Raw genomic sequence first — 23,185 nt, 5'->3', positions numbered from 1 at the left:
TGCTAAACATTACTCTGGTGTCTGCCAAGTAGACCAAGTGCCAAAGGAAAACAGCCCACCCCGTGCATAGTTTCTTCATAACAAAATTCAGGGGAAGAGGGTGAAATTTTTCGTTGGGGAGACTACCAATATAAGGCTGTGACTTTCCAATGAAGAAAATAAAATTATGTATTAATATTTAGCAATTTGTCTACATTTACATTATTCTACACCTATAACTAAAGCAAATACATTTATTCAAAATAACAACTTCAAAAATTATATTATACATTATTTTGATGACTCCCTAAAAACTGACATCCTGAGAAGCCTGGAAATACCAGACGACCACCTATATGGTATGTATATACACTGTATAAGTGGCATGTGGGTCTGTGAGTTAAAAAAAAAGTGTGCAGGAAAAGAACTGCAAAACCAGGAATTTACATGAATATTGCACAAAGAAATTCATTATCAGGCATGGCCAAATAAAAAAAAACGATTTATCCAGAATGCTTGGGACCTGGGGTTTTCCGTATAATGGATCTTTCTGTAATTTGGATCATCATACCTTAAATCTACTAGAAAATCATATAAACATTAAATAAACCCAATAGGCTGGTTTTGCTTCCAATAAGGATTAATTATATCTTAGTTGGGATCAAGTACAAGGTACTGTTTTGTTATTACAGAGAGAAAAAGGAAATAATTTTTTATAATTTGGATTATTTGGATAAAATGGAGTATATGGGAGGTGGCCTTTCCGTAATTCGGAGCTTTCTGGACAACTGGTTTCCAGATAATGGATCCTATACCTGTAATAACGATCATGCTGCAATGAATAATAATATTAATGATCATTCGCCAACAGAGAATAATTGCTGGTCAAAGGCAATGTAGCACCCCTTTTTTATTCATATTTACTTAAATAACATGAAAAAACGTAATGCTATTTTTACCAGAAATCAAATTGCAGCTACAAATTAAAGGCCTCAGATCATTGACATTCCTGAATCACAAATCAATATTTTACTGCCTTTATTTATTGTCATTCTAGCCAACAAATAAATGTTATATTCTTAGTCGTTATCTAAACTAAGCTGTAACACAAATTTAAGTACGAGAATTTCTCTGGTGTATGTAATTATATACTGTATACTGTACCAGCGCATTAGGATGCATTTGACATCTTATAAGGCTCGACCATGATTGCCACTGCAGAAAGCTCAATAATCTGGATCACACAAATGCAAGATTTATACTTTGGCAGACATTCATCATATGGAACATTTCTTACTAGTAGAAAGGGTCTAAATGAACAGGAACTTTTCTCACTGTTCTATATAACATAGTTCTATATAACATATATAACATATAACTTCCAGTTGTAAAGTATACTAAAAGTATTCTGCATCTTGAGATAATAATTATTGTGTTCTTCAACAATTATTTTTTTTAAAGTTTTTTATTTAAAGTTTAAAACATAACACGGTTAAGAACAATAAAGAGACAGAAAAGGGAGAAAGTTGAGAGAGAGAGGGGGGAGGGGGGTAAGGGATAATATGATACATCCAATAAATTAGTGTATAGGCAGTTAACCAGCTTGCACATTCAACCAAGTACCCCAAATCGCTTCAAATTTCGGGGGGCATCCTCTCGAGAGATAGGTCAGTTTCTGATTCGAGAGAGAATCATTTACCAGAGTTTTCCAATATTGTAACGTGGGAGGGTTGAGCGATTTCCAGTGCATTAATATGGCTTTCTTAGCATAATACAGGAGCTGTAAATAACATAATATAGTATACGGGTGCAGCTGCAAATCCCCTATTATCCCCAACAAACAGGTTTCTGGCGAACGAATGCTGGGCAGTGCAAGCTTTTCATTCAAGTATTGGAGGACTGCACTCCAAAAACTCTGAATTAATGGACAGGACCAAAACACATAAAACCAGGTTCCACACTGCACTTAGGGCACAGGTCTGACACCGTAGCATATATTTTAGCTAGGCGGTAGGGGGTTAAGTAAACTCTATTTAAAAATTTAATTTGTATAAGCCTGTCCCTCATGGATATTGATAGTGCTGTTACAAGCTGTAGTGCGTCCTTCCATTTTTCATCATCCAGGTCAGGAATGTCTGCTTGCCATTTGCCCTTAACTCTCTCAAGGGGAGAGGGACCAGCGGTAGATAGTATCGTATATAACCAGGATAGGGGTTTTGGTAGGTCTAACCTGTGCAGATAGGTCTCAAGGGACGATACCTTTAAGTCCACAGGCTTTATTGGGAATTGCACGTTGAAAGCATGGCGTAATTGGAAATAACGAAACAACATATCCGGGTGGGGGTGGAAGTCCTGTTGGATTGTGGCAAAGCTCTTACAGTCACCCCCCGTGACGATATCACCAAGAGTTTTAATCCCAATCTGTGCCCACCGGGCGATGTCTGGGAGTGAGCGTAAATGAGGGAGGTGATTATTACCCCATAGCGGGGTGTGGGGGGACCAGGTGGTGGAGGTTCCTCGAACCAGTTCTTGGGATTTCTGAAATGCTTTCCCCACTGTTTGCATAGGAGTAGTGGTCACGTGATATGGGGAGACACCTCGGTAAGGGAGTTTGGCAAGGGCCTCAAAGGAGCCTAATACCGCTGCTTCTAACACCACCGCTGAGTTGCTTCTATCAGGGACAATCCACCAGTGGGCATAAACCAACTGGGCCGCAAGGAAGTAGAGTTTAAGATTAGGTAATGCTAGGCCTCCTCCAGAAGCCGGCGCCTGTAACACCCTAAAGTTTAATCGGGGATGTTCTCCTGCCCATAAGAAATTCCTAATTATTTTGTCCAGTCTGGTGAACCAATGGGCCCGAGGGGTTATGGGAGAGTTGTGGAGAGTATATAGAAATTTGGGCAAAAAGATCATTTTAAACATATTAATTTTGCCTGGTAAAGAAAGAGGGAGGTCTTGCCATACAGCAACTTTGTTAGTCAGGGTCTGCACTACTGGATCTAAATTAAGTTGTACATATCTATTAAGGTCTTTATGGATCACTATACCCAGGTATTTAAATGAGTTCACAACCTTGAGTTGTAGTAAGGTGTCCGGCGAATCCGGGGGAAGGGGATCTATGGGGAACACCACCGACTTAGTGCGATTTATTTTCAGACCGGAGTATTGTCCAAATTCAGAAATAGTTGCCAGGAGATTTTCAAGGGCTGCACCCGAGTTGGCCAGATAGACAAGCATATCGTCAGCATATAGCGAGATTTTTTCAATCAGGTTACCAACACAAAGGCCCTGTATATCCTCATTCGCCCGTATTCTAATGGCGAGGGGTTCTATAGCCAGGGCAAAAAGCAAAGGCGAAAGAGGGCACCCCTGGCGGGTGCCCCTTCCTAGATAAATGCTGTCGGATATTTGTCCATTGACCAATACCTTGGCCCTCGGGTGTGCATACAGAAGCTGAATCCACTTCTGAAGTTTAGGACCTAACTTATACTGAGTTAATACCTCCCATAAGTATTGCCACTGGACCGTGTCAAAGGCCTTCACTGTATCGAGGGACACTACAATTCTATTCCCCAGATTGTCATGCTGAATCGCTAGGTTAGTAAAGAGCCGTCTCACATTGATATCCGTGGCCTTAGAGGGCATGAAGCCCGTCTGGTCCGGATGTATCAAATCAGGTGCTATCAATTTAAGTCTGTTGGCAATGATTTTGGCAAAAATCTTAACGTCACAGTTAAGGAGGGAGATAGGCCTGTATGAATCACATCTATCAGGGGGTTTGCCTTCCTTGTGTATTAGGGTAATAAAGGCATCATAGCATGAGTCCGGCAGTACCCCAGTCCTAATGGTGCCATTGAAGAGAGCAAGGAGTTTGGGGGCCAGAAAGTCAACATACTTCTTATACCATTCTATCGGAATCCCATCCGGACCCGGTGTTTTCCCCACAGGAAACCCATTTATGGCATCTTTAATTTCATCTAAGGTAATATCTTGGTCTAATTGCGTGGCTAGATCTGGAGAAATTTCTGGAAAGTCTATTGTAGTTAAGAACTCCTTAAGCCTGTCAGATGAGGTATCGGGAGGTGATTGGTAAGTGGATTGAAAGTACGTCTCAAATTGTTGCGTAATTAGGGTCGGGTCTGTAAATAGAGCATTTCCATCAGTAATGGCCTGTATCATGGTCTTAGGCTCATCTCCCCTGGCCAGTAGCGCCAGCAGCTTCCCATTTTTGTCGCCCTTGTCATACCAGACAGCTGCTCTATAGAGCTCCCGTTGCGAGTATTTGTCAACTAGTAGTAAGTCCAGATCCCTCTGAGCTGATTGCATAGCCTGTTTAGTTACATCCGATTCGTTGTGCGTCAGTTCTGATTCTGCTTTAGCTAGAGTGTCTTGAGCCAGAGAGAGAGCCAGGTCACCCTCACTACGTGCTAATTTAATAAGGGAGATATATGCACCTCGTATAAAGGCCTTACCGGCGTCCCACACTATATGGTCTGCTGCAGTGTCTTGGTTTATTTCCCAATATTGTGTCAGCTGAGGGAAGAGACGTTCGTGAACCTGTGGGTTAGCTATCCATTTGGGGGGTAATCTCCATTTATCTCTTCTAACCTGATTGGTGCCACCCAGACACAATAATAGGGGGGCATGATCAGAACACATCCTTGTCAAGTATTCTAGAGTCAACATATGGCAATATTTCAGTTGTACCTAGACATATATCGATACGAGACATTGCCGCTGAGGCCACCGAGTAACACGAATACTGTTTAACCTGGGGGTGCCTCCATCTCCAGACATCTATCAGGCCAGTAGCTTCCACCCAATGGGCAAAAGTTTTGGTGTCATGGGCGGAGGGGTGAAGCCTATCTAGGGCCGGATCAGGGACCAAGTTAAAGTCACCTGCCCATAGCATACGATGGTTGCCCATTGCAGCTACTTTTTGTAGGATTTCATTTAGTATTTGAATATCTGCAGGAGGAGGTAAGTAGACATTAACAATGATATAAATGGTACCGGCAATTTGGGCTTTCAAAATTAAATATCTGCCACCTCTATCCGAGGTTAGTGCGTGAAAATGATAATGTAATGACTTTCTAATCAGGATAGCAACTCCCCTGGAGTATGTTGAGAAGTCCGCATGGTATGCCACCGAAACCCAGTTCCGTTTCAGAGCACGGACTCTCTGGCCTACTAGATGTGTCTCCTGCAATAGGATAATATCCGCCCCAGATTTTCTGGCCGTATCTAAAACCAGTGCCCTTTTGACTTTATCATTAATCCCACGCACATTCCAGGATAGTAGTTTAAAACTTTGCAGAGTCATAGTTATTAGTAGGGTAAACTATGATCCACTGGGGCCCGGGTGGTTCTAAGGGACCGAGGTCACCCAGCAAGAGATTGACGTTTGTAGGTGGTATTAGAGCATTCTTCGAGTTTCGTGGGATATCGATAGCAGTCAACAGCAATATCTCGCACCACCAGCAATAATGGTTAGCCCTTAAACCTCCCCTCACAGAGGTAAGCAAAGCAAAGGAAAAGGGAAAAGAGAAAAAAGACAGACAAAAGGTATACCCATTAACATTATACCCCCCACCCGGTATCCTCCTCCCAACCTGGAGATACATTTTCCCTTAATTCGAACAATCCCAACAGGGGAGTGGGTAGCACTTGGCAATAACTCTCAAAACAAAAATATACGTTGGTACAGAGGTAGAGTCCGAGTCTCCGTGGTACCTAATATAGCATATGCATGTCGGGGAGATCCTAAGTTCCATCACTGCAGCAGGATCCGACTGAGGTAGCCAAGCGTATCAGGCACTAGCGCAGTACGGGCAATAAGCACAACACACAGGAATACTCAGACAGTGTAAATCTCAGGGTATAACCGTCCCCCTGCCGTACACCGGCCATATCATGGGACAATCTTTCAGTGGATAGGGTATGACACGCTCTAGCGTAGTATCAGCACATAGCCATTAAGGAGAGAGCGGGCTCCTATCTTGAGTATTCCACAGAGAGGGTGTCAAGAGTGGCTCTGAAAGCTTAAAAGTACATGCATGAACAGTCTGTAGCAACCAATCCGCAGTCATGGCTCACAAAGTTCCAGCCATGTGCCACTCCAAGATGGGAAAGGTACATCCATATATCACTAAACAGTGTGGGTACAAGTGGAGCGATGCCCTCACCCTATCACCCGTAAATGGAGTCTGCTACATACGGCTCAGGCGATAATACGAGGCTACATCAGTCAGAAAGGTATAAACAAGAATGATCTCACCTGCTGCAGCAGCTGCTTCCAGCAACAGTCTAGTTGGGACGGCGAGGGCTTGCTCTAGGGGACGGAGCACCCCTCGCATCAAGCCAGTCACTTGCATCTTGAGCTGAGGTGAAGAAGTTGGCTCTATCTCCGGCTTGAACCCTCAATTTAGCTGGGTAGAGCATGCCATATTTCAAATTGGCTTCCCGCAGGCGACGCTTGACTGCTATAAAGGTGCCTCTTTGTCTTTGAAGCTCTGCAGAATAATCGGGGTATATGGATACCTTTTTGCCTTCCACCGAAATATCTGGGCTTTGTCTGGCTGCCTGAAGTATGGCGTCCCGATCCCTGAAGTTCAGCAGCCGAACCAAGAAGGGCCTAGGAGGTGCCCCTGGCGGGAGACTCCTACCTGGCACCCGATGCTCTTTCGACCGCATAGAAGGGTGAGAAGGCAGCCGTGGGGAGAAAGTCTCTCAGCCATTTCTCTGCAAAGGCCACTGGGTCATTCCCCTCTGCTCTTTCTGGGAGTCCCAAAATACGTACATTATTTCGTCGCTGCCTATTTTCGTAGTCGTCCAGCTTGTCCGTGCAGGCTTTAAGTTGAGTTTCCATGCGAGTTATTGCAGCAGGGAGTGGAGCACAGGTGTCCTCAAGGGCTGAGATTCTGTTTTCTGTTTCACACACTCTCTCCCGCATATTCTGCAGGTCAGCCCGAAGTAGCGAAAGATCGACTTTGACCTCCTCCAACTTAGAGGACAGCGAGGTCCTGCAATCTGTAATTGCGTCCAGCAGCAGTTGCGTCGCAGCCTCAGGTTGCGCTGATGAGGAGCCCGCAGCCTCTGGTTGAGGCTCTTTCGGCTGAGAGCCATTTTGAGAGGGCTGCCTGCCAAATTGCTCAAGTTTAGATGCCGCATCAGACTTGGGTTTTTGAGTTTTGCTGCCTCCCATCATGGGAAGAGTAGTGTCGTTATAGCAGGAGCTGTACTTGTTGCTAGAGTAGGGTCTCCAAAATAGTGGTAGAATGCGGTACACGGAGCTCACGTGTGGGTTCTCTACATTAGATCAGTGCCCAGGTGTGACCATTCCATAAGGCAGGATGATGGCAGGAGTGTTGTAGGGCCTTGAAGTAGAGCTGGCCAAGGAAGGGACTGTAGAGGTCAAATGGGTACTCCACTACAGGGCGCAGGGCTGCCGTTACAATATAGCCGCAGGGCGTGTACAAGGAAGGGAGCGTTGCAGAATGTCTGCCTTTGCACGGTATGGTGCCCACCCTTCTCCTTGTGGGTACCACCTAATAAGGCTGCCTCATTAACTGACATGGACCTTCTTGAAGGTGGCACACAAGTTGTTCCCTCCTGAGTTTGTACTCCTGAGGGCCTCAGGCAATAACAGTATCCCTGTATTGTAGGGAGTGGCAGGAAGCCCCACAGTCTCAGGCCCTGGAAGCCTGCAGTGGAGTGGGCATTAGCTTGCCTTATGGACGGTGAGATGGGGCGCCCCCAGGGTCAGTGTGGCACTCACCCCTTCAACACGCCACCGCGTGTGCCCTGCTGTGGTGGTTTCCGTCACAGTCGGCGGGATGCAATAGCCGGTCCGGATGCGGCCAGGGCAGAGCGGTACTGGAGTCCGCGGCTTTAAGCGCGGGACTAGGCCGCACGTCAGTGCGCAGCCTAGGAGCTGCTGGGGCGGCGGGTGCGAGTCCGGATGGAAGCGGCCGACTCTGCGGATCTCCAGGTAACTTGTATCTTGGAGGACAACTATATTTTACAGGGGATAATGGCCGGAATTAGTAGGGACCCTGGGAGCGCTTAAGAGACACGTCCACGCTGCTTGCCGGCTAGCCACGCCCCTCCCCCCTTCAACAATTATTAATGCTGTCTGGATACATAAACACATGACAATTTTTGGTTTTAATTAGATGCAAGATCTTTCTTTTAAAACTGGAAGCTTAAGGGCTCTTACTCACGAGCGGTTGTAGCTGCGCTCCCCTGCGTTCCGTTTTTCTGCGTTCAGCCGCAGGGGAGCGCTGGAATAGACGCATTACATTTTTTCCAATGGGGCTGTACTCACACAGGCGCGTGTAGGCGCCGAACGCAGGGTGAGACGCAACATGCTGCATTTTTCCTGCGTTTGGCGCATGTGTGAGTACAGCCCCATTGGAAAAAATGTAATGCGTCTATTCCTGCGCTCCCCTGCGGCTGAACGCAGAAAAACGGACTGCAGGGGAGCGCAGCTACAACCGCTCGTGAATAAGAGCTCTAAAAGACACGTATTGCATGTCCAATTAGTAATTAGGTCAGATGCATAAAGTAAATGCTAAGTAAATCTGCTGTGTAAGTTGAATGTGTATTTTATACATATCCTTATAAGCTTTAATCATGATCACTACAGTAAGAAGGGCAGCAATGCATCCATGAAGCACATGCTATATCCAGTTACAGTAATACCATCAGGAAATGTCACAGCATAGCTAATGAAGTGCTGCAGTGTTTTTTAATACCACCCAACCCAGGGATACTTGCTTGCTGCAACATGATTAATGGTTTATCCAGGGGCTCTGGATCTGTCATTCCCATTGAGTAGGGGTACAGTGATCGTCAAATAGGTGGGAGTATGGTTGACATTTGTACTAAAGCCTAGGAGGATAATTAAGCAACCCAGCATTACTTACAGATCTGGCACTCCATAGTGTTTTTAGGGCTTTAACAAACGGGCAGATTCTGGGAGATTTAGTCGCCTTTCTTCGGGCGACCTCCCCGAACTGCTGCTAAAATAAAAAATCGCCTACGGCAATGCACTCGCGCCAGGCGACTAAATCTCCCCAAATCTGCCCCTGTGCTAAAGCCCTTAGTGTTCCAATTAGCAAAATAATGCTGGCCCGCAGGGGTAAGTTAGGAGTGTAATTTTAATGATTTTGTTAGTGATACTGAAAAGATCCTAATTATTGACAAGAATGTGTCAGCAATAGGTCTCTTACACATGAGCATTTGTGTCTGATTTGTTTCAACGTTTACCTGTTAACTCCTGTTTTCTTTTGGAATGCATATAAAAACCACTTTAGTGGAACACACAAGTACGCTCTTGTGTCTAAGAGCCCTTACTTTGAAAATGTTATTGTGTAATCATGTATTACGCAGATTAACTAATTATTAATGAGCTATGGGGTGACTAAGTACCAAGGGGTAATTTATGATGTAGACGATAGAATACTAAAAAAAAAATATTTTTCTGCTCATGCAGCTTTTTCCCATTCAGTCTAGAAGGTACACAAAGCTATGTGACTTGAGCATTGCAAAATTACCAAGCACAGGGAAAGGGTTAACTGACAGAATGAAGATGGGGCCTAGTCTGAAGTCATAGGGTTCTTGAACCGTTGTCATCTACAAGTGAGTCTTAAGAATAAGGTAACAATTTATGGACTCTTGTCAGGCTTTTCAGGTTTTTATGAATAAGTAAACTTTTTTTCTCTCTCTAAAATTACTCTAAATAGCCTCAGAATAACATATATATTTAGTTTCTCTATAGCAATCAGCTGAACTGCAGCTCTCTTAGTTACTTCCTTGTCTATCGTGAAGTTCTTCCCGAGTGCTCCTTTTTTCTCTGACTAGGAAGACCTCAAAGAGGTGGTTACTGAGCATGCGTGATTAATTTCCATTGGAGCAGAAGCAGTGAGCATGCCCAGTAGGCACCTTTTTTTAGATCTTCATAGTTGTTCATGTTAGACAAGGAAGTAGCTAAGAGAGCTGCAGTTCACCTGCTTGTGATAGAGAAATAAGTAAGACTAAATAGACGGAGAAAAGTATGTTATTCTGGGGGATGTTTAGAGTAATTTTCGGTGATTTTAAAATAACAGGCTTACTTATTAAATTCTAATATAAATTACACACTCAAATGCAAATTTAAAAATAATTATTAAGGCTTACTTACTAGCAAGACCATTGGCCTCTTCCATGTGGTCAGTCCTACAATACCAGACAGAATTACCTGTAGAATTAAAGAAAATCAGGAGAGTCTATGAGATGGCGTGTTGTAAAAAAACATTATAAACAACCTTTCTGCAACAACTGAAAGATGATTAAGTAAGGAGTTACTCAAAGGGGTTGACCTTCACTGCTTTTAACAATCAAGGCAAGGTATTGTAAATGAATGTAGACATTTGTGTTCTCTAACTTTACTTGCTCCTTTGTGTTATACGCAGTGAAGTTCTTGTAATGGAGGACGACAGAAGCATCAAGTGGTTTCACTGGGGCTTTTGAGAATATCTAAGATAGATGGCTTGTGGCACAGAACTCATTAATACCTCCAAAGCAGCATCCAGCAAGCAAGTTCTAGGAAAAATTTCACTCTTAGCAATACTGGTCAGAAAAATTATAACTCCAACTGGTATATATATATATATATATATATATATATATATATATATATATATATATATATATATATATATATATATATATATATATATAATGATGAAGGATCAGCACACTCATTTAAATCTTGTGAACAAGGTATTTATTTGTAAAACAGCATTGTATCCGACGTTTAGGTCCCACCTGGGGAAATGTCGGATACAATGCTGTGTTACAAATAAACACCTTGTTCACAAGGTTTAAATGAATGTGCTGATCCTTCATCATTCTGCATTTACTACATTGATCGTGCACCTCAGCCTCATAAGGAATTGGTTGTGGACACCACCTGTACTTTTATATATATGTATGTATATATATATATAATTTATATAGCAATGTATCCATCAGTGTTTTATATTAAACAAGGGTATCTGAAGGCACAACAAAACATTCAGAGTTTTTTTTTTTTTTAACATGGGTTTGTTTTGTTTCTTAGAAACATATTTTGCTATAGGAGTTTTTACAATCCAACAAGGAAAAGAGGAGTGCAAATGAAAATGTTTTTCTCTAAGCTATGGAAGAAAATCAGAAAACCTGCAATCTTGTATATTTGCCTCTTTTACAACATGCTGTTTCATTAAAGCAGCAACCACACAACATCATATCATCTAGGTAACACGTTACCTCATTTCTGTTGAACAAAAAAACATATTTAAAGAAGAAGGAAAGCTACTGAAGCAGTTTCTGCCAATAGAATAACCAAAATAGTGCAAGCTATAACACTATATTTATTCTGTAGAATGCTTTACCATACCTGAGTAAACAGCTCTATAAACTCTCTCTGTTTGTTTTGGATAGCACCTGCCATATTATCTTGGTGTGACATCACTTCCTGCCTGAGTTTCTCCCTGTTTACTCATAGCTCTGGGCTCAGATTACAGCAGGGAGGGGGAAAGGGAGGAGAAGAGGGAGAGAGGAGCAAACTGAGCATGCTCAAGCCCTAGCCCTGGATGTTTATGCTGAAAACAGGAAGTCTGATACAGAAGCCCGTGTATACACAATAAAAGGAAAGAAATGCAGTGTTTCTTTTGACAGTATTACTTTGAGGGTTTACTGGTATAGACCTTTCTCATAATGCTTACTTAATTTTAGCCTTCTCTTCTCCTTTAATACTTTCTTAGAGGCAGGCACCTGTCTGTAGAGTTACAGTATGTATTTGAGTTGCCACAAAATGCTCTACAAGCAATTCAAAATGTACTGTGGCCTCTGTATAGTTCCTTTCCGTGGGTCTGATGATGAGAACTGATGACATTTATTCCAGCAGAAGTAGCAGACAGACATGGCAGTACAGGTACAGCTCTTGTACTAATTTTTAATGGAAGCACATCCAAGTCACATCCATCGAATGTCCTACTCTTTTGTTAAAACTTATTCAATGCTTGACTAGCATGACAAGTGGATTTATAAGTAATGATCCATAACATACAAACCCTGATCTACATTGCACACCTAGCCCTATCAATAGAGGGGCCTGTGGCCTAACCATCTTTCTTGCCTATTCCAGGCTGAATAACATGGGCAATGCTCAGCCTGGAGCTGTGAGAGCACACTAGTATGCACTATTCTGGGTGAGTGATAACCTCACTGGTGCTACACAAGTGGAAGTTTAACAAACAGAAGCAATAAGGAACATGCACTGGTTTTAGTGACAAAATAGCTCAGTATGATGTCCCTTCAATTCAAAGATGTGACACTGAGTGATATTTGGCAGCATCCTGATATGCTGCTAATTCTTGACATACACCAAGGATTACTTTTTTGTACATCTATATATTATCAACAGTAGTGTCCCAAACTCAGTTTTGACTGGAAAGGGGGCCAAAAGCCAAGAAACCAGTAGTATCATTGCAGCAATACAGAATAGTCTAATTCTGAACGGCAGATGCTGACAAACTTGTTGATGAACAATGCTGAACTAAAAGTTGATTTTGTATATATATAGCCCTGAGCTTACAGTTCATTTGCCTTGCACTCTCTGTTAATATTCCCTTTAAAGGAAAACTATACCCCTCAAACAATGTAGGTCTCTATAAAAAGATATTGCATAAAACAGTTCATTTGTAAAACCATGCTTCATGTAAATAAACCATTTTCATAATAATATACTTTTTTTAGTAGTATGTGCCATTGGGTAATCATAAATAGAAAATTGCCATTTTAAAAAATAAGGGCCGCCCCCAGGGATCGCACTATTCACTGTGCATACAAACATACCAACAAACCACACTTGTTAGGTCACATGAGCCAATTAACAGACAGAGTTGTGTCTTTTGCTTCCGCACTTATTCCTGTTACAGTTAGAGCTGTAGTATTTCTGGTCAGGTGATCTCTGAGGCAGCACACAGACCATCACAAAATGGTGGTTTGAGGCAAGAGATGTAAAATGTCAATATTTACTTAAATATATATACCAGTTTGATGATATTCTTAAACCCTTTAAGTGCCACAGAACGTAGAATCTACGTTCTGTGGAAAAGTATCCTGAAATGCCACAGAACGTAGATTCTACGTTCTGCAGCATATGCGTGCAGGGAAGTGGAGGAGTGGCTTTAAATGTTGCTTGCTCCTTTCCCTCTCGCTCAGAAGCTCCTAGGCAACGAGCAGAGCGGGTGAGAAAGGGGCCCCTGGGGCGCAATCGTACAGGGGCCCCTGGGGCGCAACAAGCACACGTGTCTGTGTGCTGCTGCCGCTACACTTACTTCCGCCTTCCTTCAGCAACGCCCACGCCCAACGGATCTGACGACTCCCTCCTGCTCCTCCACTCCTCCTGTCATCATGGACACAGATCTGCAGCTACACACCCCAGGTTAGTGTAAACACACAAAATATACTTACACACACTTTTTACACTAATACATGCTTACATGTATACTTACACACACTCACATACATTTTTAGGGGTCACACACACTTGGGGGGGGTCACACACACTTGCACACGCACATAACACACAATTTACCAATTGTACACATGCATACAAATTCTCTGTTGTGTTTTTTTTTTTCCTTATCGCATTGTTGTGTTTTTGGCTGAAAATTTTTTTTATTGCCTTTGCGAATAGCATATTCGCTAACCGTACTGTGCAATACCTTTTGTATGTTATTTCGGTGATTTTATTGACATTTTGGGGATGTTGCTTCCTTTATTCTGTCCGTAAAACCTATTTTGCCAAGCTAAAATATTCAAACTGTAATGCTGATGTCTGATTACACTAGTCTGGAAAAAAAGATTAAATTTTTGTGGTTTTATTGGATTTTAGTAATTTATTTGAATTTCACACTTTTCTGTATTATTTTGTTATGCCTTGTAAATTTTATCTACTATGTCTCTGAGTCTCTGTGCGCCACATAGTTTGGTAAATCTATGAATATTGGGCATCAAAGTGTTCAGTAGACCCCTGCCGTTCATATTTAGGATGTTTTATGCTGATACGTTATCAAATGTGGGGCATATAATGGCGTAAAATGCAACGAATGTGACGAAATTCAGAGATTTTATAAAAACCATTGCATTCAGCATAGCTTTACAGTTTGGCAGTTTGCAGTAGAAACACATATTTACCCATATTGGATTCTTCAGAATGTGTACTTTCTGAAAATATATGGTTTTCTAGGGTCTCTGTACTGTTAGGGGGTCTTATGTCACATAATACACATACCGGGTGTTTATATTGCAGCATTTGGGGGTCTCTGTAGGCCACATAGTGTGGTATATCTATGCATATTAGGCATCAAAGTGTTCGGTAGACCCTTGTCGATCATATTTAGGATGTTTTATGCTGATACGTTACGAAATGTGGGGCATATAAAGGGGTAAAATTCAAGCTTTGTGACGATTGTTTTTATGGTGCATAATACACATACCAGGAGCTCATACGTGAAAATTCATATGCACTATTTGGACTTGGGGGGATCTTTGTATTACACCTAGTTTGGTAAATCTATGCATATTGGGCATCAAACTGTTTAGTAGAACCCCGTGTTCATATTTAGGATACTTTATGCTGGTAATGATACATGGGCGTTATGAGGCTGGAAAGTTGAATCTTTGAGGCGATTTTCAGATATTTCACCGAAACCGACAATTTTGGGCAAGCCTTGCTTAGTTTGGGTACCCATTTTAGATTCAGTAAAATGTGTACTTTCTAAAATAGTATGGTTTTGGAGGGTAAACATATATTTCTGTGTTTTTACCCCACAAAAAATGCAGTCAATGTGTTGATTTTTCATTAGCTGAAGTTACCCACAGGACTATTTGTATGCACTAACTTCATTTTGGGGCCTCTAAATGCCAGATACTTTGGTAAACCTATACACAGTGGGCACCAAACTGTTTGGAGGACCCCTGGCAATCATAGTATGGGTGCTTTTTCTTGGTACATAATGATACATGGGCGATATGATGCCTTGCCTTGGGAAAGCCTTGCCTTGCGTAGTTTGGAGCAGAAAGTCATGGGTACCCAATTTAGATTCAGTAGAATGCGTACTTTCCAAAAATGTATGGTTTTGGGGGGGTAAACATATATTTCTGTGTTTTTACCCCACAAAGATGCAATCAATGTGTTGATTTTTCATTAGCTGAAGTTACCAACAGAAATATTTGTATGCGCTAACTTCATTTTGGGGCCTCTAAATGCCAGATACTTTGGTAAACATATGCACAGTGGGCACCAAACTGTTCAGTGGACCCCTGGCAATCATATTTAGGGTGCTTTTTCTTGGTACGTAATGATACATGGGCGATATGATGCTGGAAAGCTGAAGCTTTGAGGCAATTTTTAGATATTTCACCAAAACTGACAATTTTGAGAAAGCCTTGCGTCTCTGTAGTATGTAGCAGCAAGGAATGGTTACCCATTTTAGATTCGGTAGAATGTGTACTTTCCAAAAATATATGGTTTTGGGGGGTAAACCTATTTTTCTATGTTTTTACCCCACAAAAACTGCAGTAAATGTGTTGATTTTTCAGTAGCTGAAGTAAAGTCCTGAACAATTTGGATGTGCTAACTTCATATTGGTGTCTCTAAATGCCAGACACTTTGGTAAACCTATGCACAATGGGCATCAAACTGTTCAGTGGATCCCTGGCAATCCTATTCAGGCTGCTGTTTCTTGGTACCTAATACAGTGTGGGATCTTCAGAATTTTGAATTTTTTTTAAAAAAAATGCTATGTTCAGACAAGCTTTGATGTTTGGTAGTTAGGAGTAGAGAGACATAGTTACCCATTTTGGAATCGGCAGAATGTGTACTTTTCAAATATATATGGTTTTCTGGGGTAAACCTACTGTTTCAGGATTTTTCTGCCTTGGAATCTAAAGTATGCTGTTTTCTGCCTTAGTGCTTTCAAAATTCAGTAATATACTGCAGGGAGTTTTTGCTGTACAGAAGTCCTAAATCTCCCTAAAACTATACATATCTGGTATTGCCACGTTCAAGAGACATAAGGCTTTCCAAATAAGTTGGATTTTCATCCGTAAAATGAAATCTTTTTCGGGTATAAATTCATATACTATGAAAAATAGGTATTTTTCATTTTTTTTTTGGTATTTAGTGCTATAAATCTTTTTGCAGAGTTGGAAATACATGAAAACTTAGGCAGATTTAGAAAGCTTAGTTTATACCGAAAAAAACAATGTATAGTTTTCCTAAGTAAACTATAGGTTTCCCCTCAGAAAATGCCCCTAAATTGAGAGAGCACAAAATGCTTCAAAAACAGCTGACATTTCAAGTAACCAAAATGCGAAATTCTGCTGGAACTTAAAGGGTTAATATTAGGGATGTACCGTATCCACTTTTTTTGGATTCGGCCGAACCCCCGAATCCTTCACGAAAGATTCGGCTGAATACCAAACCGAACCCTAATTTGCATATGCAAATTAGGGGTGGGAAGGGAAAACATTTTTTGCTTCCTTGTTTTCTGACAAAAAGTCACGCAATTTCCCTCCCCGCATATGCAAATTAGGATTTGGATTCAGTTAGGCCGGACAGAAGGATTCGGCCGAATCCGAATGAAAAAGGCCGAATCCTGGCCGAATCCCGAACCAAATCCTGAATTCGGTGCATCCCTAGTTATTATGCCACTTAATCAGTTGCTCAAGTATTCATTTGGGGGGTATAGTTTTCCTTTAAATTTTGTAAACCAGTGTGCAAATACATTTCTTGTGAGCTATGTTCTGCGTGGCCCGCAATTTATTTATGTAAATTGCTGGCATAAAATGCATGCTTGCACAAAGTTAAAATTTCTCTGCACACTTGAAATTAAAGTCAAATAGATGCTAAGATTAATATAGTTTTTATCAGAAAATACATAATTTTATGGCCAAAACGGTATAGGTGTGGTGCTGCCTGAGTATGTACTTTGCACTTAAAAATATCACACACCTGCAATTGGTCTGGGTTAACTACTACAGGCCAACAACAATTCTACTGCCTGATGGCAGGAGAAATGTGGAATTCAACCTGATCTTCCTAGCCCATGGTATATTTTCTTAAATGTATGTATATATGCATTGTGCTCCTGGAGGGCACAGTAGCAGTTTTGCAGATGCCAAATTAGTTTGGACTGCTATTGTATTCAGACATATTTTATGATTACATCCCTCCAGCAGCTGAAGTGCACCTGCATTTGCCAGTAATGGTGCTGGAGGTGCTTTCAGCAGCTTGTATATGGAAGTGCAGTTGACATCTTTACACAAGTGCAACTCTAAAAAATAGACAATCAATGAGCAATTCTGATCATTAGGGATACCCCCTAGGTAACAAAAAAAAGGTTCAAAGATTGCTACAGGTCTAGGCACCTATAGTAACCAATCAGCAGGTAGCACTTACTTGTTAGCTGTTTAAAAGCAAATATTGCATTGGTTGCTATAGGTTACTGCACCTCAGCAAAATGAGTACCTTTTATTACATATGGGGGTTAAAAGCTGAGCTATACCAGGCACCTGCAATATACAGAACGGAATCTCTTCAACAGATTTGATGGGCCACAAGGTGGCCATGAATGGACTACACAAAATTCATTATCTGCTTGTTTAGACCATCCCTGTCCAAGTGCTATTCAAGGGCACCATCACCATTCAGTAAGTAATTAACTACTCCAAACGATCCCCCCCCCCTTTACAGGAACTAGCAGAAGGAAATATTGATTAGCTGAAAGATAACATGAAAATCTGCTGATTGTTTCCGAAGGCTGACCTTGGTCAGCTACTGTCTCAGACTTTAATAAATAAAAAGAAAATAAAACTGCATGGAGGTGGGGTAAATAAATCACAGACTAGTACAGCATTTAGTGGAGTAAAAGTGAATGTGATTACAGCCAGTAGAGGGGAGCAATGGTGTTCAAGTTTCTGATCTGCAACTATTTGTGCAGCACTTATAAGCACCCTGAAGCCCAATGATCCCAACAGATTCAAACCATTTTGTAGTAGTATTTATATAAAATAGGGCATGTATGGGCAAACCTAACATTACTAGTTTAAAAACATCTGAAGGGCAGCAGTGGCCTATTCCTGAAATAAGGGTCCAAAATATTATTGCCCAGGGTCCCTCAGGAATCTTATTTTGCCCCCTTCTCCAGTTCAATGTTCCTGTGGTACAGGCCAGTATTATATCAGTGCTCTGTTAGTTCTAAGGCTATGGACACACAGGCTGTTGTCAGTCTCAGTATTTTTGTAGACTGAGAGAAGTAGATCTGATCAGTGCCCTTGTTCCATTGATTTGAATCTGATCAGCCTGTGTGCGGTCACACATACACAGGGGTCACACATGGTGTACTAAAGGACAGCACTGACAGATCAATTGTAACATGTAAATCAGTGCTGTCCAACTTCTATGGTACCGAGGGCCGGAATTTTTCTAATCTACATGGTGGAGGGCCGATAATGGAAGCCAGTGTTAGCCACTCCCTGTTTTTAGACCACACCCACTTTAAACCACACCCATGTTACCGCAAGACCATGTCCACATTAATAGCACACAAAAACCCAAATGGTTGGTGCTCACTGCAGGAATCAGGGCCGGAACTAGGAGTAGGCAGAGTAGGCGGCTGTCTAGGGCGCCATCATTGAGGGGTGCACTTTTAAGGGGATTTTTTTTTTTTTTTTAATTTTTATTTAATAATTTGTTTCAGTTATCATGGTCACACAATTGGGTGGAATCCATCTCCTTCACCTTCTCCCTCTTGCCGGCAAGGAATAGCTCCTTCTGTGCGGTGCAACGTGCATACATGCGTCAATGACGTCACTGATGTGTTGGGTGACAGAGAGAGGCAGAGAGCTGGCGGGCTGCTTAGTGTGGCTCTCGCTGCTCTCAGCCTTGCACAGTTGCACTGAACTGAAGACATTCTTTCTATTACTGTAAAGTGTGAAGCTTCCTGCTGGCACAGCCAGGTACAGGGGCCATATTTTTGCTGTTGCTGCTGGGCGCTGGCACAGGTACATAAATACTTGGGGGCAATATGATGTGATCAGATTTATTTTTGGCTGCTGCTGACACAGTTAAAGATTGGGGCAATATGATGGCTGCTGGAGGGCTGTATGATGAATGGCTACTGGCACAGGTATGGGGGGTGTATTATGGATGGCTACTGGGCTTGCTGGTACAGGTACAGGGGGCAGTAATATAAATGAAAAAGTGTTGTACATTTTCTTGCTTTCTTTATTTAAAAACCATCATGGTAATGAGGGAAATGGTAATGCAGGACAGGGGGGCACTGATTGAAGCTCTTGCCTAGGGTGCCAAACTACCTTGTGCCTGTCCTGGCAAGGATGTCACTCATATGTGAAAAAAGCTAAGTCATATTAAGACATACCCATAAATCCATATGCCTCCTTCTCCCCTGTGTATAATACAGTACCCCAGCATATGGTTAAACACTTTAGGGGCCACTAACAATAATTTTCAAATGCTAACAAACCCCCAGAACAAATACTTAAGTATGTCACTCACAGGGAGCATAGGGAAGGCAGAGCAGGAGACAGGAATCAGGACCAGTCTAATATGTACTACATACAGTGACACAGTGCTGGTGCCCCATTAGCATTTTCAATAAGGTGTGAACAGGTGAACAATGTGGGCAGTTTCAGTCTGGGTCTCAGGTGAAACAGTACAGGACTTTTGGATGTGAACAACAGAGGTGTCACTGGTGTGAACAATACAGGGGATTATAGTGTGAATTTGAGGTTTAAACAATGCAGGGACCAGTCAATCTCTGTAGTGATACCTTTTAAATGTTACATATGGTAAACAGACACAGCAGGCAGACTTTGATGTGGAGGGCCAAATAAGGGGGGTCGCGGGCCGCCAGTTGGACAGCCCTGATGTAAATGAACAAGATCCAAGAGCAACACATCATCACCCCATCATTAGGTTACAATGTTTGCAGCAGAGCCCATTAGAGAATCAAGTTAGCGTATAGGCTGCTAGTCAGGGTTGCCAGGTTGGCGGTTTTCTAGCTAAATTGGGCTACTAATTTAAAACCCAGGCAGGTTTTGAGAGCAAAAACTAGCCAAGGTACGGATTTGGGCTACTTTTTGGCCCTTTGGTTTTTTATTACTTTGGAAACCAGCCATAGTTGTTTTCTTGCCCTAATGTGCCAAGCCTGTATCTCCCAATGCATGTTGGGTAATGTAGTCTTACAATTAGGGATGCACCGAATTCAGGATTTAGTTCTAGATTCTACCTTTTTCAGCAGGATTCGGAATCCTTCTGCCTGGGCGAACCGAATTAGAGGCGGGGAGGGAAATCACATGACTTTTTGTCACAAAACAAGGAAGTAAAAAATGTTTTCCCCTTCCCACCTCTAATTTGCATACGCAAATTTAGATTCTGTATTTGGCCGAATCTTCCGCAAAGGATTCGGGGGTTCGGCCGAATCCAAAATTAGTGGATTCAGTGAATCCTTAACTACAATACCCAGCATGCAACGGGACTTACTTGTGTAGAAGTTGGGAGTTACCAGATTTTGGGCTCTGTACCCCAGTCTCCCATCCCTCTTAAAGGTATACTGTCATGGGGAAAAAAAAAATTTCAAAATGAATCAGTTAATAGTGCTACTCCAGCAGAATTCTGCACTGAAATCCATTTCTCAAAAGAGCAAACAGATTTTTTTTATATTCAATTTTGAAATCTGACATGGGGCTAGACATTTTGTCAATTTCCCAGCTGCCCCTGGTCATGTGACTTGTGCCTGCACTTTAGGAGAGAAATGCTTTCTGGCAGGCTGCTGTTTTTCCTTTTCAATGTAACTGAATGTGTCTCAGTGGGACATGCGTTTTTACTATTGAGTGTTGTTCTTAGATCTACCAGGCAGCTGTTATCTTGTGATAGGGAGCTGTTATCTGGTTACCTTCCCATTGTTCTTTTGTTTGGCTGCTGGGGGGAAAAGGGAGGGGGGTGATATCACTCCAACTTGCAGTACAGCAGTAAAGAGTGATTGAAGTTTATCAGAGCACAAGTCACATGACTTGGGGAAACTGGGAAATTGACAATATGTCTAGCCCCATGTCAGATTTCAAAATTGAATATAAAATAATCTGTTTGCTCTTTTGAGAAATGCATTTCAGTGCAGAATTCTGCTGGAGCAGCACTATTAACTGATTCATTTTGAAAAAAATGTTTTTTCCCATGACAGTATCCCTTTAAGCATTCTCTCATTTTCTAGTGACTTTCCTCAATTCCAGACAATTTTGGGGAACAAATCTGCTGGTCACCAAAATGTCTAAAGGTTGACCTGTTTTACCAATATTTATTGAAATTATATATATACCGGTATATATATATTAGGGCCTTATGAAGCCCCTATACCTCCTGGGCCTACCTCTGTAGCTACGCCCCTGGTGACTGGCAAATCTGGCACAGTTTGCTTCATGGAAACATTTTAAAAAAGGCATATTTTCATCTATATTCATTTCTTTTTTTTAGAATTTTTTTCAATCCACATTATTTTTGGGCTACTTTTAAAGTGCTTCTTGGCTAGTTTTGCGCTGGTTTTGAAAATGACACCTGGCAACCCCGCTGCCTGTCAGTGTTACTGACATAGGCTCTTACTGTAGCATCAGCAGCAGCCTGTGGGCTCAACCCCCACAATCCCAGCACAGCCTTTAGCTGCCAGAGCCGGATGTTGGCAGTTGTTGCTGAGCAAGAGGATCTGAAGAGCATGATGGAATGAGCACTCTGTACTTACTGAGGATCCAGCCCAGAAGGGACAAGAGCTCCTGATCTGGGGGGACTTGCTGAGAGAAAGGGCTCCGAAGCTGAGGGCCACAGTGCAACAGCCCAGGATGAGCTGCAACAAGCCCAGGGAAAGTAGAGGTCTCCCCGGCAGGATGAGCCCCGACCCCGGCCGGCGCCTGGAAGATAAGGCAGGGGGCGGAGGAGGGGAGCAAAGCCCTTGGGATGCAGAACAACGAGGAGGCTGCAACCCTGCGCGACTTCTCTGGGGTCGGTGATGTGCCGGGTCTCCCCCCGGGGAAGAAGCCGAGGGGACATTGCCCATAGATAAGCCTGTCATGGAGCAGCACGAGCCAGGGAGAAGCACCGGGAGGGACATCACTGGGGATCAGTCCGACTGTAGGGAACCTGCGCCTCCATCCTCAGCCTGGCACGTCCTTCCCTATGTGCAGCCTTCCATAGGACTTGCTCGGTGCAATCTTTATCCCGCGGGCATGTCGGGGCTTCCCCCTCTCATTTCTGCCTCCCCCTCCCTCCTGCTTTCCCTGACTCCGGACTGTTGTTCCCACTGGGTTATCCGAGCTGGAAGTTTAAAATAACTCCAGTGATTAGTAGGAGGGGAGCAGCTCACAAGTACACCAGCGTTTCGCTTTCACATATTTGGCAGCAGGACAAAATGGGCGGGGAAAGCGGCACTTCCCCTGTAGCACGGTCACCGGGGCTTCTCTCCCTAACCAGCCAAAGTCAGTCACAAAACAAACCCAAAAGCAGCTTCAAAAGTAGCACAATGTGTGCAGTGAAAAAAATAAATGAAAATATGTGAAAATACACATTTTGCGCATTTTCACTGTTTTGCAAATTTTTACATGAAGCAAAATGGGACAGATTTGCCTGTCACCAGGAGGTATAGAGACCCATAAGGCCTAATACATATACAATTTCAATAAATATTGGTAAAACAGGTCAAACTCTAGACATTTTGGTGGCCAGCAGGTTTTTGCAGCAAAATTGTGTGAAATTGATTAAAGTCACCGGAAAATTTGGGAATGGGAAAGGAGACTGGGGTACAGAGCCCAAAATCTGGTAACTCCCGACTTCTACATAACTCTGTCCCATTGCATGCTGGGTATTGTAGTCTTATATTAAACTTGGCAAATTGTTAAACAAAAACTATATTACCCAACATGCAGTGGTAGACACAGGCTTGGCACATTAGGGCAACAAAAAACTTTGGCTGGTTTCCAAAGTACAAACCAGCCAAAGGCCCAATAAGTAGCCCAAATCTGTACCTTGGCTAGTTTGTACTTTCAAAACCTGCCTGGGCTTTAAATTAGTAGCCCAATTTGGCTGGAAAACCACCATCCTGGC

General features: G+C 42.5%; 1 protein-coding gene across 4 annotated transcripts in view; it reads right to left on the bottom strand.

The window, feature by feature from the left end:
- fam189a2.S (family with sequence similarity 189 member A2 S homeolog) overlaps nt 1–22,532 on the bottom strand; it is a 47,581-nt gene extending 25,049 nt beyond the window's left edge. For 3 of the 4 annotated variants that reach the window (XM_018243836.2, XM_018243837.2, XM_018243838.2), the window contains exons 1-2: nt 21,831–22,532; nt 10,163–10,219 (exon numbers count right to left, since the gene is read on the bottom strand). In XM_018243836.2, coding sequence (XP_018099325.1) covers nt 10,163–10,219; nt 21,831–22,196 — 423 coding nt within the window. In that variant the 5' untranslated portion in view covers nt 22,197–22,532. Of the gene's footprint in view, nt 1–785; nt 7,993–10,162; nt 10,220–21,830 lie in introns of those variants that run through there. The other variant, XM_041580146.1, reaches the window with a different exon arrangement.
- Nucleotides 22,533–23,185: the final 653 nt, after the last annotated feature.

The sequence above is a fragment of the Xenopus laevis genome, chromosome 1S, assembly GCF_017654675.1.
Source record: "Xenopus laevis strain J_2021 chromosome 1S, Xenopus_laevis_v10.1, whole genome shotgun sequence".
Taxonomy (NCBI): domain Eukaryota; kingdom Metazoa; phylum Chordata; class Amphibia; order Anura; family Pipidae; genus Xenopus; species Xenopus laevis.
This window is presented reverse-complemented; position numbering and strand designations above follow the sequence as displayed.